Here is a 16,732-nt window from a genome sequence, read left to right as displayed (position 1 = left end):
AGCAAACCCGTGAAATAAAACCCACACAGGAAACACTGCTTCAAAATTTCTATATTATTTACTTTTAAGCAACAGTCCAGCTTTGTGAAATTACAACACACACTTTAAAGGATGAGATTTTTTTCACCTCATGGTCAAGCACCAGCATGATCATGCACAGCATTGAGTCAGTTGTAAAAAAAATGCCCTGTCACTTGTATTTCTATGATCCACTCCACCTTTACTGAATAAAGTCTGAATAATTCCCCTCCTAGCATCAGGCCAGGCGGCTCTGCTCATCAGCCCTATTTGGCACATACCCTGCTTCATAGTAGTCCAGTATCAAGAGGTTTTGATTCTATATTGTATTTTAAAGGCAGCATGGTGTACACTAACCACTTTAGGATTCATATGGCACAGCAGGGCTCAAGGCATTTACCACATGCAGTCAATGAAGCCTTTTAGGTCCCCAAATCCTGCATGTGGAGGAAGGGACTGCTCTTGCTGATTGTTTGCTGGCCTCTTCAACCAGGATTCTAGACCCTTGTAAAGCTAAAGGGGTTCTAAAAAAACCTCAGTACAAAAACCCTCTAAGCACACTTAGAACCAATCTACTCTCCTTTGAGTTACAATGACGATACTTCATAAAGCTTTCCCTCGAGTCTATCACTAGAAAACACTCATGTCACTTCCAGTAGATCTGGGGAGGGGAAAACACAGGACAGAAGTGGGGAGGACCAAAAAAAAAGAACCAACCCTTGATCTCAACGAAAGATGGGAGTACATAAAGTGCTTCTTTTTAATGAAAGAAATCGGAGATGTACAGTCAGGCTCAAGTTGTGCAGTTCACAAGCATGGGGGGGGGGAAGAAACAAGACACGAGTTCAGAACAGTTGGGAAGGGAAAGGTTTAACCGAGGACTAGGCTGGACTTGCCACCGGGTGGATTTCTCCTGGATGGTGCTGGTGCTACTGGGCTAGGAACAGGTGCAGCAGGCAGGGATTTCTCTTCATTCTGACCTGGGGCAGCTTCTACATCAGCCTCAGTGATTTCTAGAAGAAAAGAAGCTTTTAAAGTGTCTGATGTGGATGATGAAACCACACGTTTCATTGGCTTAGACAGAAGGTCAACTCCTGTAAGTCTTCTTCAGGCTGACGCACAGAGCGCTGCTATAACCTGCTGGCAGGACAGACTGCAGCCCTCTGAAGTGTTTCAGGTGAACTCTAATGCTTTAAGGTTCAGCTTCAGGCATTCAAGAGCCACATTCACTCAGCTGCTATTAGCAGACCCCATCAATTTTTCATATATATATATTTTAAAGACAAGCAGCTTAAGTCTTAAATCTTGTCCATATTATTAGTCAGCGTATGACTGTGCCAATTGTAACTCAAGTCTGAGCAGGTGCTGGAAACCAAGTCACAGAAGCAGCAGGACTTGGAAGCAAGAGCTCAAACTACATTCCCAATTTTGTGAACTAGAGGGAAGAGTATCTGCCACACACTTCTGAAGCTTCACACAGACAGAACAGGGAACAGCCATGCATGGGGAGGCTCCGCGTGTACCCTCCCTGGGAAGCACATGATAGTTTAATCTATCTAAATACTTCCAAACAACCACAAGTGAAGACAGGACACAGAAGGAATTCTTCATAGGAAGCACTTTAGATACTGGAGGAAAGAACTAATGGATTTGCTTCATTGACAATTCATTTAAGGAGCACAGCAAATACCTCAGCATCTCATGGTTTATAGATTAACACAATGAGGTATGAGCCAAAGGCCCAAATGAGCACCAATAGCCCCTGATACTTGGGGGGATGAAGGGAGTGAGCTTCCCCACCAGCTCTGTGAAGATGAACTTAATTTAACAGACCCCATTTAGTTTCATCTAATCACTAGTTCTTGGTTTGGAGGATTCACCTTCATCACCACCTTCATGATTTAGTGTATCTTGATCCTATTCTCTTTCCCAACTGAAGCCATTTTAGTCTCTCCTCACACGGCAGCTACTGCATCCTTTTACATTTCCCCTTACCTTCCTCTGCCCCTTTCTTACCTCCACTCCACTCTGGCCTTTACATGTCCACAATTGCATCCCTGATTCAAGATGTGGGTATATCCTTGTTTACAGAGGCAAAACAATGTCTTGTTCCCCATTCTCTCCTTGACAACATTTCAGAGTGTCAGAGAACTTCAGTAATAGAACCCAAGGCAGATCCTGGGAGTTAACTGCTGCACAGAGCTGAACCCAAGCCTCGCATCGTTTAGGTTGTGGGTCTCCCCCCCCAAAATGCATTACTTTATACTGACTTACACAAAAACTATCCTGCCACCTTTTAACCTACCTGCCTTATTTAGGTGAGTCCTGACAGTAAGATTTTCCCACCATCAGCACAATTTGCCTACTCGAAAGAACTAATGTCACCAACAGAATTGGAGACTTCACTGTTCATTACCTTTTCCAGGTCACGGATGAAGGCTCTGAATAACACTGGCCCCAGCATCACTTCCCATGGCTCGTTTTTCCAACATGAAAAGCAATCACTAAGCCCTACCCTTTGTCTCCTATTCTTTAGCTACCTTCCTATCCATGGGAGCAGTTTTCCTCCAATCCTGTGGCATCTTTGATGCAGAATTTTATCAGAAACACTGAAAACCCACTTGTGTCCACTGAACCCCCTGGATCCACGCTTCTAATAATCTCAAAGTGCTCCAGCAGCTTAGCATAGTCTCCATGAATCAGAAATAACCTACAACACAGATTCTCTGCTGTATTCATTAACCCACATCCGAACAGCACTGTTACTATGAAGCTTGAAGCTCCTGCAGCTCATATGTACCACTGCCTGCTTACTCAGCAAGCTGAGAACAACTCAGGCCATACCCACTGCTCACACAGAGCTGAATGCTCCATTGTCTGCACCTTCAGCACACAGCCCAAGCACTGTGCAGCACTCCCAGTGATGATCTGTCCACCAAATGCCAGACTCCACCTTCCTGTGTATCATGTAGAGTCAGTCATTGGTGACAGTCAATGGAGGGCTGGCTGGTTCTCCTTAGCTGGTCACATTCATTAGGCACACAGTGCTAACTGAATCACAAAAGAAACAAGAATTACTATCACAGACTTTGAGGGAAGTTTCTACAGCATTTAGAGGCTCACTTGGCCAGCTGATGTACACATTAGTGCTTCCCACATAATCAAGATATAGATAAGTTCACCAACCTAATAACTAAAGTGGTAAATGCAGCAGGATCAGATGAAATGTTGACGTTCTTCCCTCATCAGAAAGGGCATGATCTCTGAAACAGCTTCCTCCTGAGTACACTGCAAACCATTGGAAGCTGATGCACAGAAAGGAACTACAGCTTCCAAACAAGCAGCAAGAACTCTGCTGCAAAAAGGAACAGGTTTTCTTCCCCTAGACAGGCATGATTAAACATGCACACCCCACCTGACACCTACTTGGGGTTTTACCCTCAGTTACATACAGAAAATCATTTCCAAATTCAAAAGAATAACCATTTTGTTTTAATGATGGGAACCCATTAAGCGGCTGGTTATGCTGTGAGCTGTTTTTCCTTGGAGGTGTATTCATTCAGCCCAGAGACAAGTGCCACAGGTGGGATGTTCACCAGCTCATGCCTGCCATCTCACACAGCAGGAACATCAAGTGCAGTGACACAGCCAGCTCAGCAAGACTCTGTGCTCCATTAAGCTCTGATACCTGAAGCTATCAACACTAGAAATTAACTTAATCCATCAAGGTTCTCAGCTATCTGCCACAGTCACCGTTTCCACTTTCTACTCCTTCTCAAGCACCATCTGTGGAAGTTTAACATTCAAACCTTTGCCTGTCATTTTTATTTCATTTTACACATCTACAGAAATGTAATCTGAGTCACGGCTACAACAGCAAACACCCCAGTTACTGGCCAGTAACACAGCCCTGCTTCTGCTTCCTCCCTTCCCATCTCTACGTGCCTTACCACTGCTCACAGGCTCTCATCCGACCCCATGTGAGCTCATTAAATGCCAGGAGAAGCAGCAGAGCCCTCAGATCAGTTTACTTCTATTAGCAAACCACATCCTCCTACTTGAAACATAAACTCCAGATGCCTGCAGTGTTAATTAAGATCAGACAGACATGGGAAAGAAATACTGAAGAAGCCCGTGCAGTTTGATTAGCAGCAGCAAGACTTCTTTTGGGCACAGATACCACTTAGAGGTAGGTAAAACATTCAGGGAGAACTCTCCCCCTCCCAGCTGAAGTCTTTTCAGGACATGGAGCTGCTAATGGCTTTAGTGATCTCCCACAACTCATAGGTGTTGAAAGTAGCACTTGGAAAGCAACAGTCAACACGCACATTCCTCTGGTCAGGAAGTCAGCTGTTCTTAAGGTCAGTCTTACAAAAGAGAGATTTCCAGCCTCAGAGCTAGAGAAAACACTTCAAGGTTACCATGCGTGCTGCAAGGGGAAATGCCTGTTTACACCATGTTTGCAGTATGCATATGAACTTCCTTGACAGAAATCAGCATTTAAAAAGCGACAGGAACTTAAAAGCCAGTTAGTGCAGACACTTCCAGATGCAGTTGCTGGGTTTGATTATTTCTGTGACTGTAGTGTTTGCTGTAGGAGATGACAGGAAACTGAATTGCTAAACTAAAATCTGTACTGTTGAATTATAAACTACTAGAAGAGCAGTGCAGTCTCAATGACTGAGCTCTTTGCAGGATGGTATCCACCTTGCCTTCTAGTGCTTAAACAAATCCAGACACCAACCGCTGCTGGCAAAACAAACGAACAGGATTGTTCTCATTTTAACCTGATGACTACCAGGCACTCCAGCGTTTCATCCCACAGCCACACTTCCACTGAAGCAGTCAGCTCACTTGACTGATGTGATGGATTCAAGGAACCACCCCGAGCTGTCTCTCTCCTGATACATGACCATTTATATATCCTATATCCTCTTGCATTTCAGAAGCGCCCAATTGCAAAAGGCTTTTACTAGTAGAGTCTGAAGGAGTTACTCACCAGAAGTTTCACCACCACCATCGCCTCCCTAGAAGAGAGAGACACACATTAAATCTCACACTTCACAATGTATTTTCCCCTTCCATCAAGAGGGTAACTCAGCACTCCACATTATGACCATGGTGGTTGGGCAACACCTTCCAAGTGACAGAGCCAGTGAAGCACTTACAGACCAGCAACAGGCTCTTAGGGACAGATACCAGAGCGGTGGGTTCTGCATACACATTTCTGCAGATATTATGGGTTTGTAAGCACCAGTTCTTACAAAATGACTAAAATAACTTCATCAGCTGTTTATTTATCTGGCAGACTTCTAAATGTTTAAGCAGAAAGATACTACTGAAGCCATCCTGATGACCTGTAACATGTGGCATCGTACTTGTTCTCACACTGTGAAGGACATGGGTGGGCAAGAACACTTACTACAGACATCACCCTCCATGAGGCAGCATAGACAGTAACCAGAACACTCTAATTGCTGAGCAGTAGTGACAAGAAAATAATACTGTAAGCAATTCACAGCAGTTATGTCTCCTCCTTCTACGAAGCAACTCTTTCCAACCCCAAACATTTATCTGTTAGCAAGGCCAAAAGCTTTTCTTCTATCCCTTTGTGAAATACAGATCAGTGTTTTGCAAGGTTACTGATATAAGTTCCCTTCACTACATAAACAGCTAAACATTGGTTTCATTCTGAATCTCTTCACAGGCTGCAACTTGACACAAAGATACAGAAAAGTCTTCCAGCAGCAGGCAAGGCTCCTCAATGGCAGGAGGTTTTATCAGCTTTCATAGATTTAACATTGCTTACTACACAGTGAAACTGCAGCCATCAGGATATAAAACTCAGACAAATACATCAACTTAAATCAGACTGGGCTCCAGCTTCTGCTGTTTGTAGCTGTAACTACTGTACAAAGTTGAAGTATTCCCCGTTGGAACTGTTTGCAAAGCTGAGAACCATAGTATTTAATACAATTAAGTAGAGGATAGAATTAGACTAAACAGTTTGTGTTTTCTGTGCTAGCGGCTGTAAATTTAATCTTACCTACATTTGCTAAATTGGAACAAGATATTTCCTGCAAGAACAGTCTTGGGGCTGAAAGTGCCAATTAACAACAAAAACGGGTTGTGATGATTGATGCCAATTATCAAAACTAAAACTTGCTCTTTATCATCCACGAGCCAAAAGGTTCTGCCACAACTTTTGAGATCCACAATTTACCCACCAAGTTCTTTTCAGAAAACCTAAAGCTGGAGAGCTGTAAAGAACAAGGTTTCTTCCCCCCCACCCCTAGGATTTGTTCAGGCAAGTGCAGCCCACCCTGGTTCCTGTTTTTCTAAGTTCAGAGGAATTGCTCCTCTTCATCCTGTTTTTGTTTTTCCCATTAAATGTAATCACACATCTAGCAAACCCCACATTAATACTACAAATCATGCTCCATACTGCTACCAAGGACAGTTTATCTAGGAAAGAACACACGTGATGTTGTTATTAAAGACAGTAACATAAAGCAAGCAAGCATTTGTGCTACTGAGCTAAGTACTTGTTGGGATGTGAAACCAAGTCCTTTGTTAGAGCCACAGTTTGTTGCAGATAACTATTGTTTGTAAAGTCTGTTAAAAACACAATTACACACGTCTGAAGCTAGGTTTCACACCACTTCATTACTGGCTCATGAATAAGAAGAGCTGAGAGCTCTAGAAAGCTTTAGAAAAATCCAGCCCTTCATCACCATCCTGTAAGGCTATCACGTGGAAAAGAAGAGAACCTTCAGGAAAAGATCAGATTTGAGGCTTCAAATCCTACAATGTTTCCAACTGTGTGAACAGCAGCGATAAAGCGATCCCACACAGAGCACGAATTGTCCCATTATCAGGCTCTTCCTAGTTAATGTACTGACCTTGGGATCTACAAAGTCTCCACAGTTTACATCAGTTGAGTTTCTTCTTTGTGGCCCAGATGATTCACAGTTTTCTCCGATTTCACCTGGCTTAGTCCCTACAACCAGAGATTGATTCTGATCAGGCTGCAAGATAAACTTCCTGGGAAAGCACATCATAAAGTCAGGAGGTTTGGGGTTTTTTTTACCATTCTTAGTCCTGGACCTTTAGATAATAGCTCACAAATTACAGTCTTACAATAGCATCTCATGCAGTTGAGGGTGTTATTTAAACAGATGGAAACTGGGGTCCCAAGGCCACCCATACTGGCAGTGCTCTGCAGAGATGGAAGCTTAATCCCACAAAGCTGAACTTCCTCTGAATAACCAAGGGCAATCAGTGCTACTAAGACACAAGTTCACCTTATTGTGGCTTGGAGGAATTGCATCCCAAATACAATTCTCTGCTTGCAACACCTATTTTCATGACTTGCATAAAAGAATTCCCAGCCAAGCAAAACTCTGGAAGCAATTCAAAATGAGAAATAGACTCATGCAAGCAGACATCATTTATAGCCCTGGACACCCCAGTGGGAAGCAAACTCTGGTTTCTACACTAAGCCACCAACAGCTTCAGGCCCGTTCAAAAACTGGAATTAGCACATGTCAGCAGCTCTGGGAACAAAGCACTACGTTCTTACCCGATGATTTAGCCCAGGAAGGTGGATTTTCTTCAGGAGTTCCAAAGATGCTCGATGCCATTTTGTTCCTTCTCACGGGTTGTTCTTTTGGTTCATCAAACCCCAGCGAAAAGTTGGACCCACCTCCAGGAGGACGCAGCACTCTGGGGAGAGAAAGAGGCAGCTTTACAACCATGCAGGGACCATTACTGAGTGCACTCAACACGTAAAACAAGACTCATAAGCCAAGAGATCATAGTTGGCTCTTGTTACCAGGCAGTCATACTGTCCAGACAGTACTCTGTCCAGACAGAAACTATGCAAGATGACTGTATTAAGCACTGGCTTTTAACAGATGACACAGTGTCATGTCTTCAGTGCAGAATCTCAGCTCAAAAGGCAAGCTGCCTGCCAGCTTTCAAGCCAGACACTGTAACTCCACTACTCTTCTCATCAGCGACACTTAGAGCCCTGAGAATTCCAATACTAATCTTCAAACTGACAGCACAGCAAAGACAGGAGCCAAAGTACTGGTTGTATCGCTGATGACTGGGGGCTGCAGCCTTTATCCACATTTGTTCCATTGGAGAAATCCTCCAGTCTGCAGCACGCCGCTGGACTAGACTTAAAAGGTACAATTAAACAGTCTTAGGCTAAACTATTATTAGGAGAGACACGTATATGAGGCTCCAAATTTATAACCTAAATCTAGCAATCCTATTAGACAGACACAAAAGCAGCCTGCCTGGGACTTTGGGGGCTACATTGTGGTCTGCTTTCCAACTTGCAGACATCAACCGAAATGAACAGCAGCAGTAAAACACATCTTTAAATGTAAATGCCTTCAGATCTTAAGTATGAGATGTTGTGTTAGCTGGAGAAGGCAGACAAAAGCTGGGAGCATGAAAACGCATAAGGAGGATTGTCACAACCCCCAGAGAGATGCGAGTAACACCAATAGAACTGGGCTTTAAGACATCTAGTGCTCTGAAAGGAAGAGCAGAACACACTTGGGATGGCGTACATAAAATACAGCTAGAACTTTGCAGCAGAGAACAGTGCATGGCTTGTCAATGCACCCAACCCAGGAATTCCACACAAAGAACACGTCTGATTTCACACTGTCATCTCCATCACTAAAAGGTTTTACATCTTTTGAGACTTTGTGCCTATTGCATTCCAGATGCAACACAAAACCACTTCTCCAGCCTAGAGAGATGAAAAAGCTCAATGGCAGGATGAATTCACACAGGTGTGTGCTGGGGCTATTTAGTGTTATTTAACCAGCAAACTACTTTTCCTAACAAAATTCTTCTCCAAAGTTGTCAGAACGCTCAGCTGCTAATGGGAGGATCCCCGGAGATTGTGGAGCATGTTTTGAGAATCCAGGAATGGTTTTTTTATGCTTTGCTTTGTCTCTTCTGAATTCAGAGATACGATATGATGGTCTTGAATCTTCTTTATCTTTTTTCCCCCAGAGATAATGTCCCCATGTAGAAGGTTTCTTTTCCTAGCTACATCTGTTGCACTCCCTAATTCAAAGAACAGACCAGTCAAAGGAGGGATTGTTTCCACATCTCAGATCACCTTTATTTTACCAGAGCAGTGAAACCTGCACTCTCTTAACAGCACAACAGTTTCCACTGACAGCCTTAATGAAATTAACAGAAGAGGCAATTGAAGGAAGAAAGCCATCACTCAAACTGTTAAAAGGGAATAATCCTTCTTGCCAACCTCAGCTAAAGGTTCACAGATTTTATTAGGAGCCGCTCACAGCCTCGAGACATTGCAACACGTTTGGTCAAAGCCACATCTAACACTTCAAGCAATGAACCGCTCTTAAAATTGCACCTGATACCCAGGGATGTATCCTGCAGATTCAGCCACGGCTCCATCCAGGAAGCATCCTCTTACACAGGATTTGTGGGGTCTTTTTGCTTTGTCTTAAAACGCACCCCAAAAAGCCAGAAGCAAACAGGAAGCAGCAGCTTTGTCAGGCCAAAACCTCACAGAAAAACACGACAGGGTCCTCCCCAAGCCAGCTGCAGGAACGTGGGTGCCTCGCACAGCGCCGAGCACCTCTTCCAGACCTACCTGCCAAGTTTTCTTTGTCTGCAGACAGGCTACAGCTCCCCGACCCCCCCCGCAGCTCCCCAGCCCTCGTTTGCCACCGCAGGGCCGGGGAAAGGGCACCCCCTGCCCCGAGCACGCTCCCTGCCCGCCGACGGTCAAGCAACGGAACGGCCACCTCCGACCAGGGCACCGCGGGGAGCGGCACCGGCCGGCTGAAGCCCGCAGGTGGGGAGGCCGGGGCGAGCAGACAATGGAGCCCGCTCGGCCCCACCCAGAACGCGGCAGCCTCCGGGGCTGCTCCGCCAGGCCGAGGGGTAAAGGACGGTGCTGGCAGCCGCAGGGAGGGGAGAGCGGCGGGCAGAGGAGCGGAGCGGAGGGCAGCCGGGGTGCCGTGCCTCCCCCCCCTCCCCGCCGCTCCAACCCCCGCGGTGCGGTGCGCGGCCGCGCAGGGAGTCGCCTCCCTTCTTTGTTCGGGAGAGGCAGGGGCGCACGCCCGAGCACCCGGGGTGGGTCTCGCCAGCTCCCACCCCGCAGCTCCCACACCCGCCTCCCCCGGGCAGCTGCGGCAGGGCACGGCCCCGGCCCCGGCCTGCCCCCCCGCCCGCCGCCCCCGGCAGCGCAGCTGAGGAGCCGACGGGCAGCCCGCGGCACCCGGGTGGGTGGGTGCGGCCGCCACCGCCTCCCGCCGACCCGCCCGGGAACCGGCGAGACAGAACCGCACACACCGAGCCCCGACACGGCTGGCGGCCGCTGCACACCCCCCCACCCCGGCCCGGCTCCGCGCCTCGCCGCCCCGCTTAGAGCCGCGCCGAGCACCCGCTCCACAGCCAGCCAGGCCCTGAGGTGAGGCGGAGCGGCGGCCCCGCCGCCGTAACGATTTCAAAGCCCCCCCCGGACCTGGAGCTGCTCCTGCCACTGGGGTCCATGCCCGAAAAGGTGGTGGTGGTGGTCATGGCGGCGGGGACGGCGGCGGCGGACGCAGAGGAAAGGGCTCCGCGGAGCGGGCGGTGACAGTCCCGGGAACCGAGCTCCCCGCCCCTCCCCGCCCGGCCTCACCCTCCTGCTGCCGGTGACAACTGCGGCCGCCGCCCGCACCCACCGCGCCTTTTATATCCGCGTTACGGCCCGCCCTCCAGAGGCCGTCTCATTGGACGGTTCAAATCCAACCCCGAGCTCCTATTCGACCGCACCCTGCCACTCTACCCGTTAGCCCGCCTCCCCGTCTCTACTGAAGCTCCTTGCCTCACCGGGAAAAGCCGATTGGTGAAGCAATACGTCTGTTCTGCGCTGATTGGCTGAGCCCAGGCGGCGGCGCCTTTTGTTGGTGATTGGCAGGAGCCTTGTCGCTCATCAGCCCAGGTGAGCTGCGATTGGCTAATCCACACATGAGGCGAGACAAAAGTGTGTGCGGTGCCCCCGTTGTGAGGGGACCGGGGCCAGCGCCCGGCCCCACGACACCGCCCGGGCACCATCGGGCTCCCAGCGCCCAGCACAGTTCCCCCTCAGCCACCTTCACACCTATGGCCGTGCTGGGAGCCGGCTCGGCCCGGGACAGCCTTGAAGTCGCCTCATGGTGCAAGCCCACCAGCCATGGACGACAAAGAGGCCATCAATGGGTGGAGGGTGTTCGCATGAGGCTGCTGCAGCATCCATCCATGGGGGATAGGCACAGGGCTGGTGCCTGTGTCAAAAGACGTGGTGGAATGAGTCAGTTGTAGTATCAGAGGATGGTTATTCCATGGAAACCACTGTCTATAGTAGTGGAGTATGAAGTATGTGTGTTAACCCTGGAGGCTGTGTGGATCCAGCACAAAACACGCGCAGCACAGACTCCACATCACCAGATGTTGGCTGCTGACCTGTCAAACCCACCTTGGAACTGGTGACGGGGAGTTCCTGAACTCCTGGCAACTTGCAGACACACAGATGCTTCCTGGATCAGCAGCGCATCTACTCCTAAATGAACACATCAGGACCTCCCGCTGCAAATGTTATTGTAATTAGTACTTGCATGAAGGAGGTGGAAGAGGGAAAGAAACCCCCTGTGCGTTCTATCCATCCCTCCCAGTTTGCGCTAAAAACAGCCCTTCAGAGCCTCAAAACACTTCCCTCTAGAAAATAATCCTTTATGCTTTGGCAAATGCAAGTTTTGTTTGTGCTACTTCACTCTTATGTACAACAGGAGGTATCGAGTGTCTGAATTATCATTAACCTTAATATTAACGCAGCTCAGAGCTGAACTGCTGCAACTACACAAACAGGAGCACAGTATTCTAATTTTCTAATCTAGGATCTATAAAAAATTCTTGTTTAGTTAAAAAAAAAAAAAAAGCCCCAACCACTATTTTGGTCCACAGGGAATTCTGTCACATTTTTCCAGATGTAGATTAAAGGGGAATTTTAAGTAACATGACACAGTTGTTTTAATTCCATTACCCCTTAGGCTCGGGCACTAAGAAGTCAAATGATCCCTCCTTGCATACAGGTAAGCAGCTGCTCTCTTGAGAACTTGCTTAAGTATTTTGTCATCTAAATGCTTTTTATTCAAACCCACAGGATTTGACTCTTAAATTTGTACCCCTGAGACATGCGGAGCCTTTTCTTAAAGTCGAGAGGAAGAAAAACCCGTTCCCTCCGACAAAGCCAGTTTTAACACGCAGCTTTACAACTCTAAACCTTCCGCATTTCCAAGGGACCCCACGGATCTCTCAGTCTGTGGGGATGGTCTGTAAAGAAAAGCTGCTTTGCTGATTAGTTATCCATAAGAAGAGGAACAGGTTTATGAAGATGGCTCCAGAAACTGGGCTTATGATCCTCCTCGGGATGATGACATTTGACCAGAACAATTCCCAGCAGCTATTTGACAAACTCAGACACCACAATTCCACCTGCTCTTGAAATTCAAGCGGCAACGAATGCAAAAAGCATCTGGAAGTGCAAACAAGACTCCAGGAAATGCAAGGGTTAGGCAAGGAGAGATACCATTGGGTTGAGAAAAGCCTCAGCTTGGTCATCCTCCCATGACCAAGGGCTGCTTCTTCATGCCACTCTCTGCTACTTATGGCACAGCCACAAAGAACATTTGTTCGTTAATTCATTTTACCAAAAATAGGGTTTGGCTCAGTCTTGTCTTCTCCTATTGCCCCAATCCATTCATAGCTGAAGGTAAGTAGTAAGCTTCAGCTAATAAATAATCCTTGTCACAGCTGGATTTGCAGCTGTAAAAGACCTCTGCATCTGAAGTGATGCATGGTGGAAGGTCAACAATATCATACAGATCCAACTGTCTGTCCTACTGAGCAGATGCTGCAGTTTGCAGGAGCTGTGAAAGCTTCTTTGGTGCCCCTGTACATCTATCTTCAGGTAAAGTTCATCACAGTAAGCTAGTGTTTAGGAAGGAGGCTTGAATCAATGCCCACACTCCTCTCAAAGCTGCAGAGATTTAGTTCTGAACATAAAAAGCAGGGTGGCCAATTCATGTTCCTGCTCCTGTGCAGGCATCCAGCGTTACCGAGTCTGGCTGTATACTCCAAAGCACTGCTCCTCAGTGGAAAAAGACAAGCATCACTGGAAGGGGAAGTCAGTGCCCTGACAGAGTCCTCAAAGAGCTCCTTTCATTCCAGTTTGCTTAAACGGAAGTTTTCTTCACCAAGTGATCCTTCAAGAGTCTCTGCAGGGCATCAGATGTGCTTTAATGAGATCCATGGATGGGATGCTGAAAGGGGGTGGATGTAAGCCACCAAAACCAGCACAAATTCCATCACAAAGGGTGTCCTGTGCACCCATGTCCTCCCTGGAGAATATTCCTTTCCTAAGAAGTAACAATTTACTATTGATTTGGGCTTCTACAACCTTAAGTCTTTCCTCGGTGCTTCAAAGTGATGCTCCTATCAGGATTAACTGTGAAAGCCTCCTGCTCTGCCCATTCCCACCAGAGCTCCTCACCAACTTGTTCTTCCTACAGCACCCACACCCTCATTACCTCTGCTGACAGCAAGCCACTTCACAGCACCACCAGCTCTCCCTCATCCCTCCTGCATAGTCTGAAATTCCTCGGGAATAGCGGAAAAAGAGGAAAACTCTTCCCCTCAAAGGGACTCAGAAGCATTTCACAAGCACCCGCTGGGCCTCCCAGCATCTCCATGTTAGAAGAAGACCGTTAGTCTCATGCTACTAATGAAGAAACCAGGAAACCTCTGTAATTAAGCACCTTGAAGGGTAGCCAAGGACTGAAACCACATCAAAATCCAGTCTTCCATCTCCTGATGATCCTCACACTTCTACATCCTAACCAGCAGGGAGAACTGCTGTGCTACTGATCCATTCTGACACCAAGTACAAAGAAGGCAAGATAAATTACAGGATTAAGTTATTCCCTCTCAGAACACATTCAGTTTGGCAACCACTTAACAGCCAGAATGAACCTCAATAATCCAGAGAATGAAATGTATTAATGACACTGGTAATATAAGTTATTTAAATGCTTTGAGAGTGTCTTTTAGTAGCCCCCAACAATCCCTCACCAGCTGATTCAAGTGGCCTTTTCTCAGGCCACGATCTAAACCTCTAATAAACCTCTTCAGTTTATTGTTCACTTTCAATTTAGATGATGCTGAGGGAGCATCTAGTTTTTCATTTTTAGCTTTGAAAAGAAATTGCTCTTCCTTAGCAATTCCCCTCTTTCCAGCTGCCTGAAGCACAGCAAGCATTCTTTCCTTAGGCAGGTCACATCCCTGTTCATTAATGTTGCAGTGACAATCACAATAGAACCAGTATCTGACAGATGAAACGACAGCACTTACATTACATTGACTCAGAAGTAATGAAGTCGAGGTACTAGAAAGGAATATTCTTGCAAGAAAATAATCTTGTTTTGACCATCTCCTTTGCAGGAGCCCTCTTATCTGTTTTGATATTGTGATCTCGAAGCAGCAACCATCATACTGCTGCTACAGGTGCTTTTCTTTTGTTGAGAGCACCTCTATAGCCAGTACAAGAATCTCTCTCCCATCACCACTTGCAGTATTTCCTTACCCTCTTAGCAGTTCAGCATATTCTGTTTCAGAATGACCTTGCAACACCTCCCAGAACACCTTTGAAACCAGCATCTCAGGCCACTTCGTACTGAACAAGAGCCCTGTTAAATGGGTGTCACCCCCACTGTGCAGAGGTGCTGGGTTTCAGGTGCCAACTGAGTCCCCTCACAGCCAGTTTGTACTTCCAGTCTGCCATTATCACTCACAGAGATAAAAATACCGTGCTTTTCTTGTGTCCATTCCACAACTGAAGCTCTCTGAGGGACTGAAGACCGAGCACACTCCATCATCCACAAGAACTCACTAGAGAATTGTAGCTGATTATGACTTACTCCCTTCTTTTTCATTTAGAAACCAGGAGAGGAACATTAACTAAATTGCATGGCAATCACTTTAGAATGTGTTACTTGAAAGCTGTGGGTAATAATATCATTTGCCCAGGCTCTTGAGAGATCCCAACTGGTAATAAGTATGAAAAACTCACCTCCCAACCAGTGTGACAAGATCTCTGTGCTCAGTTTCCCACTATCATCCACCATGTGGACTTCTAGTAGTCTACACAGGCCACCAGTGTAAGAACTGCTACAAACCAAGCCAGGCCAAACAGCCCAGTGAACTCCAAATATGTTCTGACTTGTTCATACCCCTGCACTTCCCAGCACCACTTCTGAATCCTCACCCCTAGCAGCAGCATTCCCAGGGAAGAGGTTTCACAGGAAACCCACTGAGGTCCCAGCAAACAGGAATCAACAGGTTAAATTCGCCAGCAACAGAGTGGTACCGACAAGCACCAAGTTCTGTCCTAAGAAGAGCATTGGCAAGACGAGTTCTAAAGAATAGGTTTAAAAAAGCAGCTTTTACAGTGTTTCTGCATTGCTGTGTCCACAGATATGCATCAGAATGTGCCAACTCAACAGTTTGCTGGACTAGTGGAAATTAATGTTTGAGGCTCTCGAGGAATTAAGCCGCTTGAGACAGTTTCTTGATACCTGTCTCATCGAGGAAAAGCCCAATTTATCAGCTTCTGCTTGCAGTCACCACCTTACACCAACACCATCCAGCACTGTTAGAGCAGTTACTGCAGAAACATGAGGAGCAAACCCAGGTGAATAGCAAAGACGTGAGAAATGAGGACATTCAGGCAAACCCTGCACATAAGTTCATGACGGATGAAGTGCCACTCTTCATTCAGGAAATTAAGACAGTGTTTTTGAAAGCATGTTCAGTACCTGTCCCTTGACTTTTATGGCCTCAGGAAAGAAGAAATAGTTGGCAAGATATAATAGAGAGTTGTGAGCTTCACAGGCTGAAGCTGGGCTGGAAAAATCCCTGTATTTAAGGAGACCTCACCCTTTCTTCAGAAACCAAAGCAAGTCCAAACATCTTTTTTGGCCAAACAAGATAAAGAGAGCTTTCTTCTGGGAGAAGCCTTGGCATGACATCAAGTTGAAAGAATTTTAGACACTGTTATCAGTGCCAGAGATTCTAAAGCCAACAAGCAATGTCTAACCCAGGAAAGGTGTTGAAATATATTCTGCACACACACCCCCTTTTTTTTCTTCCCAAGAAGATTTTTTCCAGGTCTGTGTGAGCTTGGATATGAAAACATTTGTTCACAAGAGGGAATTCCAACCTTGCAATATACCACAGAAGTCTCTAAGGTACATACCAGAGGAAGAAATAAGCTGCTTAGCAGTAGAATTCCCTACAATTAAAGCAATGGTAAATGACATTCTTCAGCTCCATAGTCAAAAGTAACTGCAAAAATAATGCCATTTTTTCTCCTAAAAAGATACATGTAATATCCAATGTATTAAAGTCATGACATAAGTCAAATAGATCACTGTCCATGAGCTAACTGCACAGACCTGACATTCTGCCACACAGTCTGAGAGTTTCCAGACCCAGCAGGCACTGGCCTCACATATAATCACTTCTTGAACTGACCACTACAAAACCCACCACCCACAAGTGAGCTCTGCCAACAAGTTAATACCAGAAAGAGCATCAGCTCATTGCGAACACAAGAAGATGCTGGAACACT

The 16,732-nt window shown here is 46.5% G+C and overlaps 1 protein-coding gene across 4 annotated transcripts; it reads right to left on the bottom strand.

Annotated features, from left to right (window-relative positions):
- Nucleotides 1–35: 35 nt before the first annotated feature.
- Nucleotides 36–10,735, bottom strand: JPT1 (Jupiter microtubule associated homolog 1). 4 transcript variants are annotated; one of them, XM_030505744.1, is made up of 5 exons: nucleotides 10,550–10,735; nucleotides 7,601–7,743; nucleotides 6,921–7,018; nucleotides 5,018–5,045; nucleotides 36–1,031 (listed from the first exon to the last, which is right to left on the bottom strand). In XM_030505744.1, the coding sequence occupies exons 1-5, from the start codon at nucleotides 10,603–10,605 to the stop codon at nucleotides 889–891; spliced, it is 468 nt and encodes a 155-aa protein (XP_030361604.1). In that variant the 5' UTR covers nucleotides 10,606–10,735; the 3' UTR covers nucleotides 36–888. The 4 variants fall into 4 exon arrangements, with proteins under 4 accessions (XP_030361604.1, XP_030361608.1, XP_030361605.1 ...); XM_030505748.1 differs by having other exon boundaries at nucleotides 10,709–10,726; XM_030505745.1 differs by lacking the exon at nucleotides 10,550–10,735 and adding an exon at nucleotides 9,431–9,621.
- Nucleotides 10,736–16,732: the final 5,997 nt, after the last annotated feature.

Source organism: Strigops habroptila, chromosome 14 (assembly GCF_004027225.2).
Source record: "Strigops habroptila isolate Jane chromosome 14, bStrHab1.2.pri, whole genome shotgun sequence".
In the NCBI taxonomy this organism is placed as follows: Eukaryota; Metazoa; Chordata; class Aves; order Psittaciformes; family Psittacidae; genus Strigops; species Strigops habroptila.
The sequence above is the reverse complement of the archived record's forward strand: the minus strand, read 5'-3'. Positions and strand labels throughout refer to the sequence as shown.

Bases quoted from the DNA above. Each gene is read 5' to 3' on its own strand.
- JPT1 (XM_030505744.1), bottom strand. From the start codon at position 10,605: ATGACCACCACCACCACCTTTTCGGGCATGGACCCCAGTGGCAGGAGC. The intron at 5,046-6,920 runs GTCAGTACATTA...TCTCTCTTCTAG, and splicing joins GAGACTTTGTAGATCCCAAG to GGAGGCGATGGTGGTGGTGA. The intron at 1,032-5,017 runs GTGAGTAACTCC...CTTTTCTTCTAG, and splicing joins TGGTGGTGGTGAAACTTCTG to AAATCACTGAGGCTGATGTA.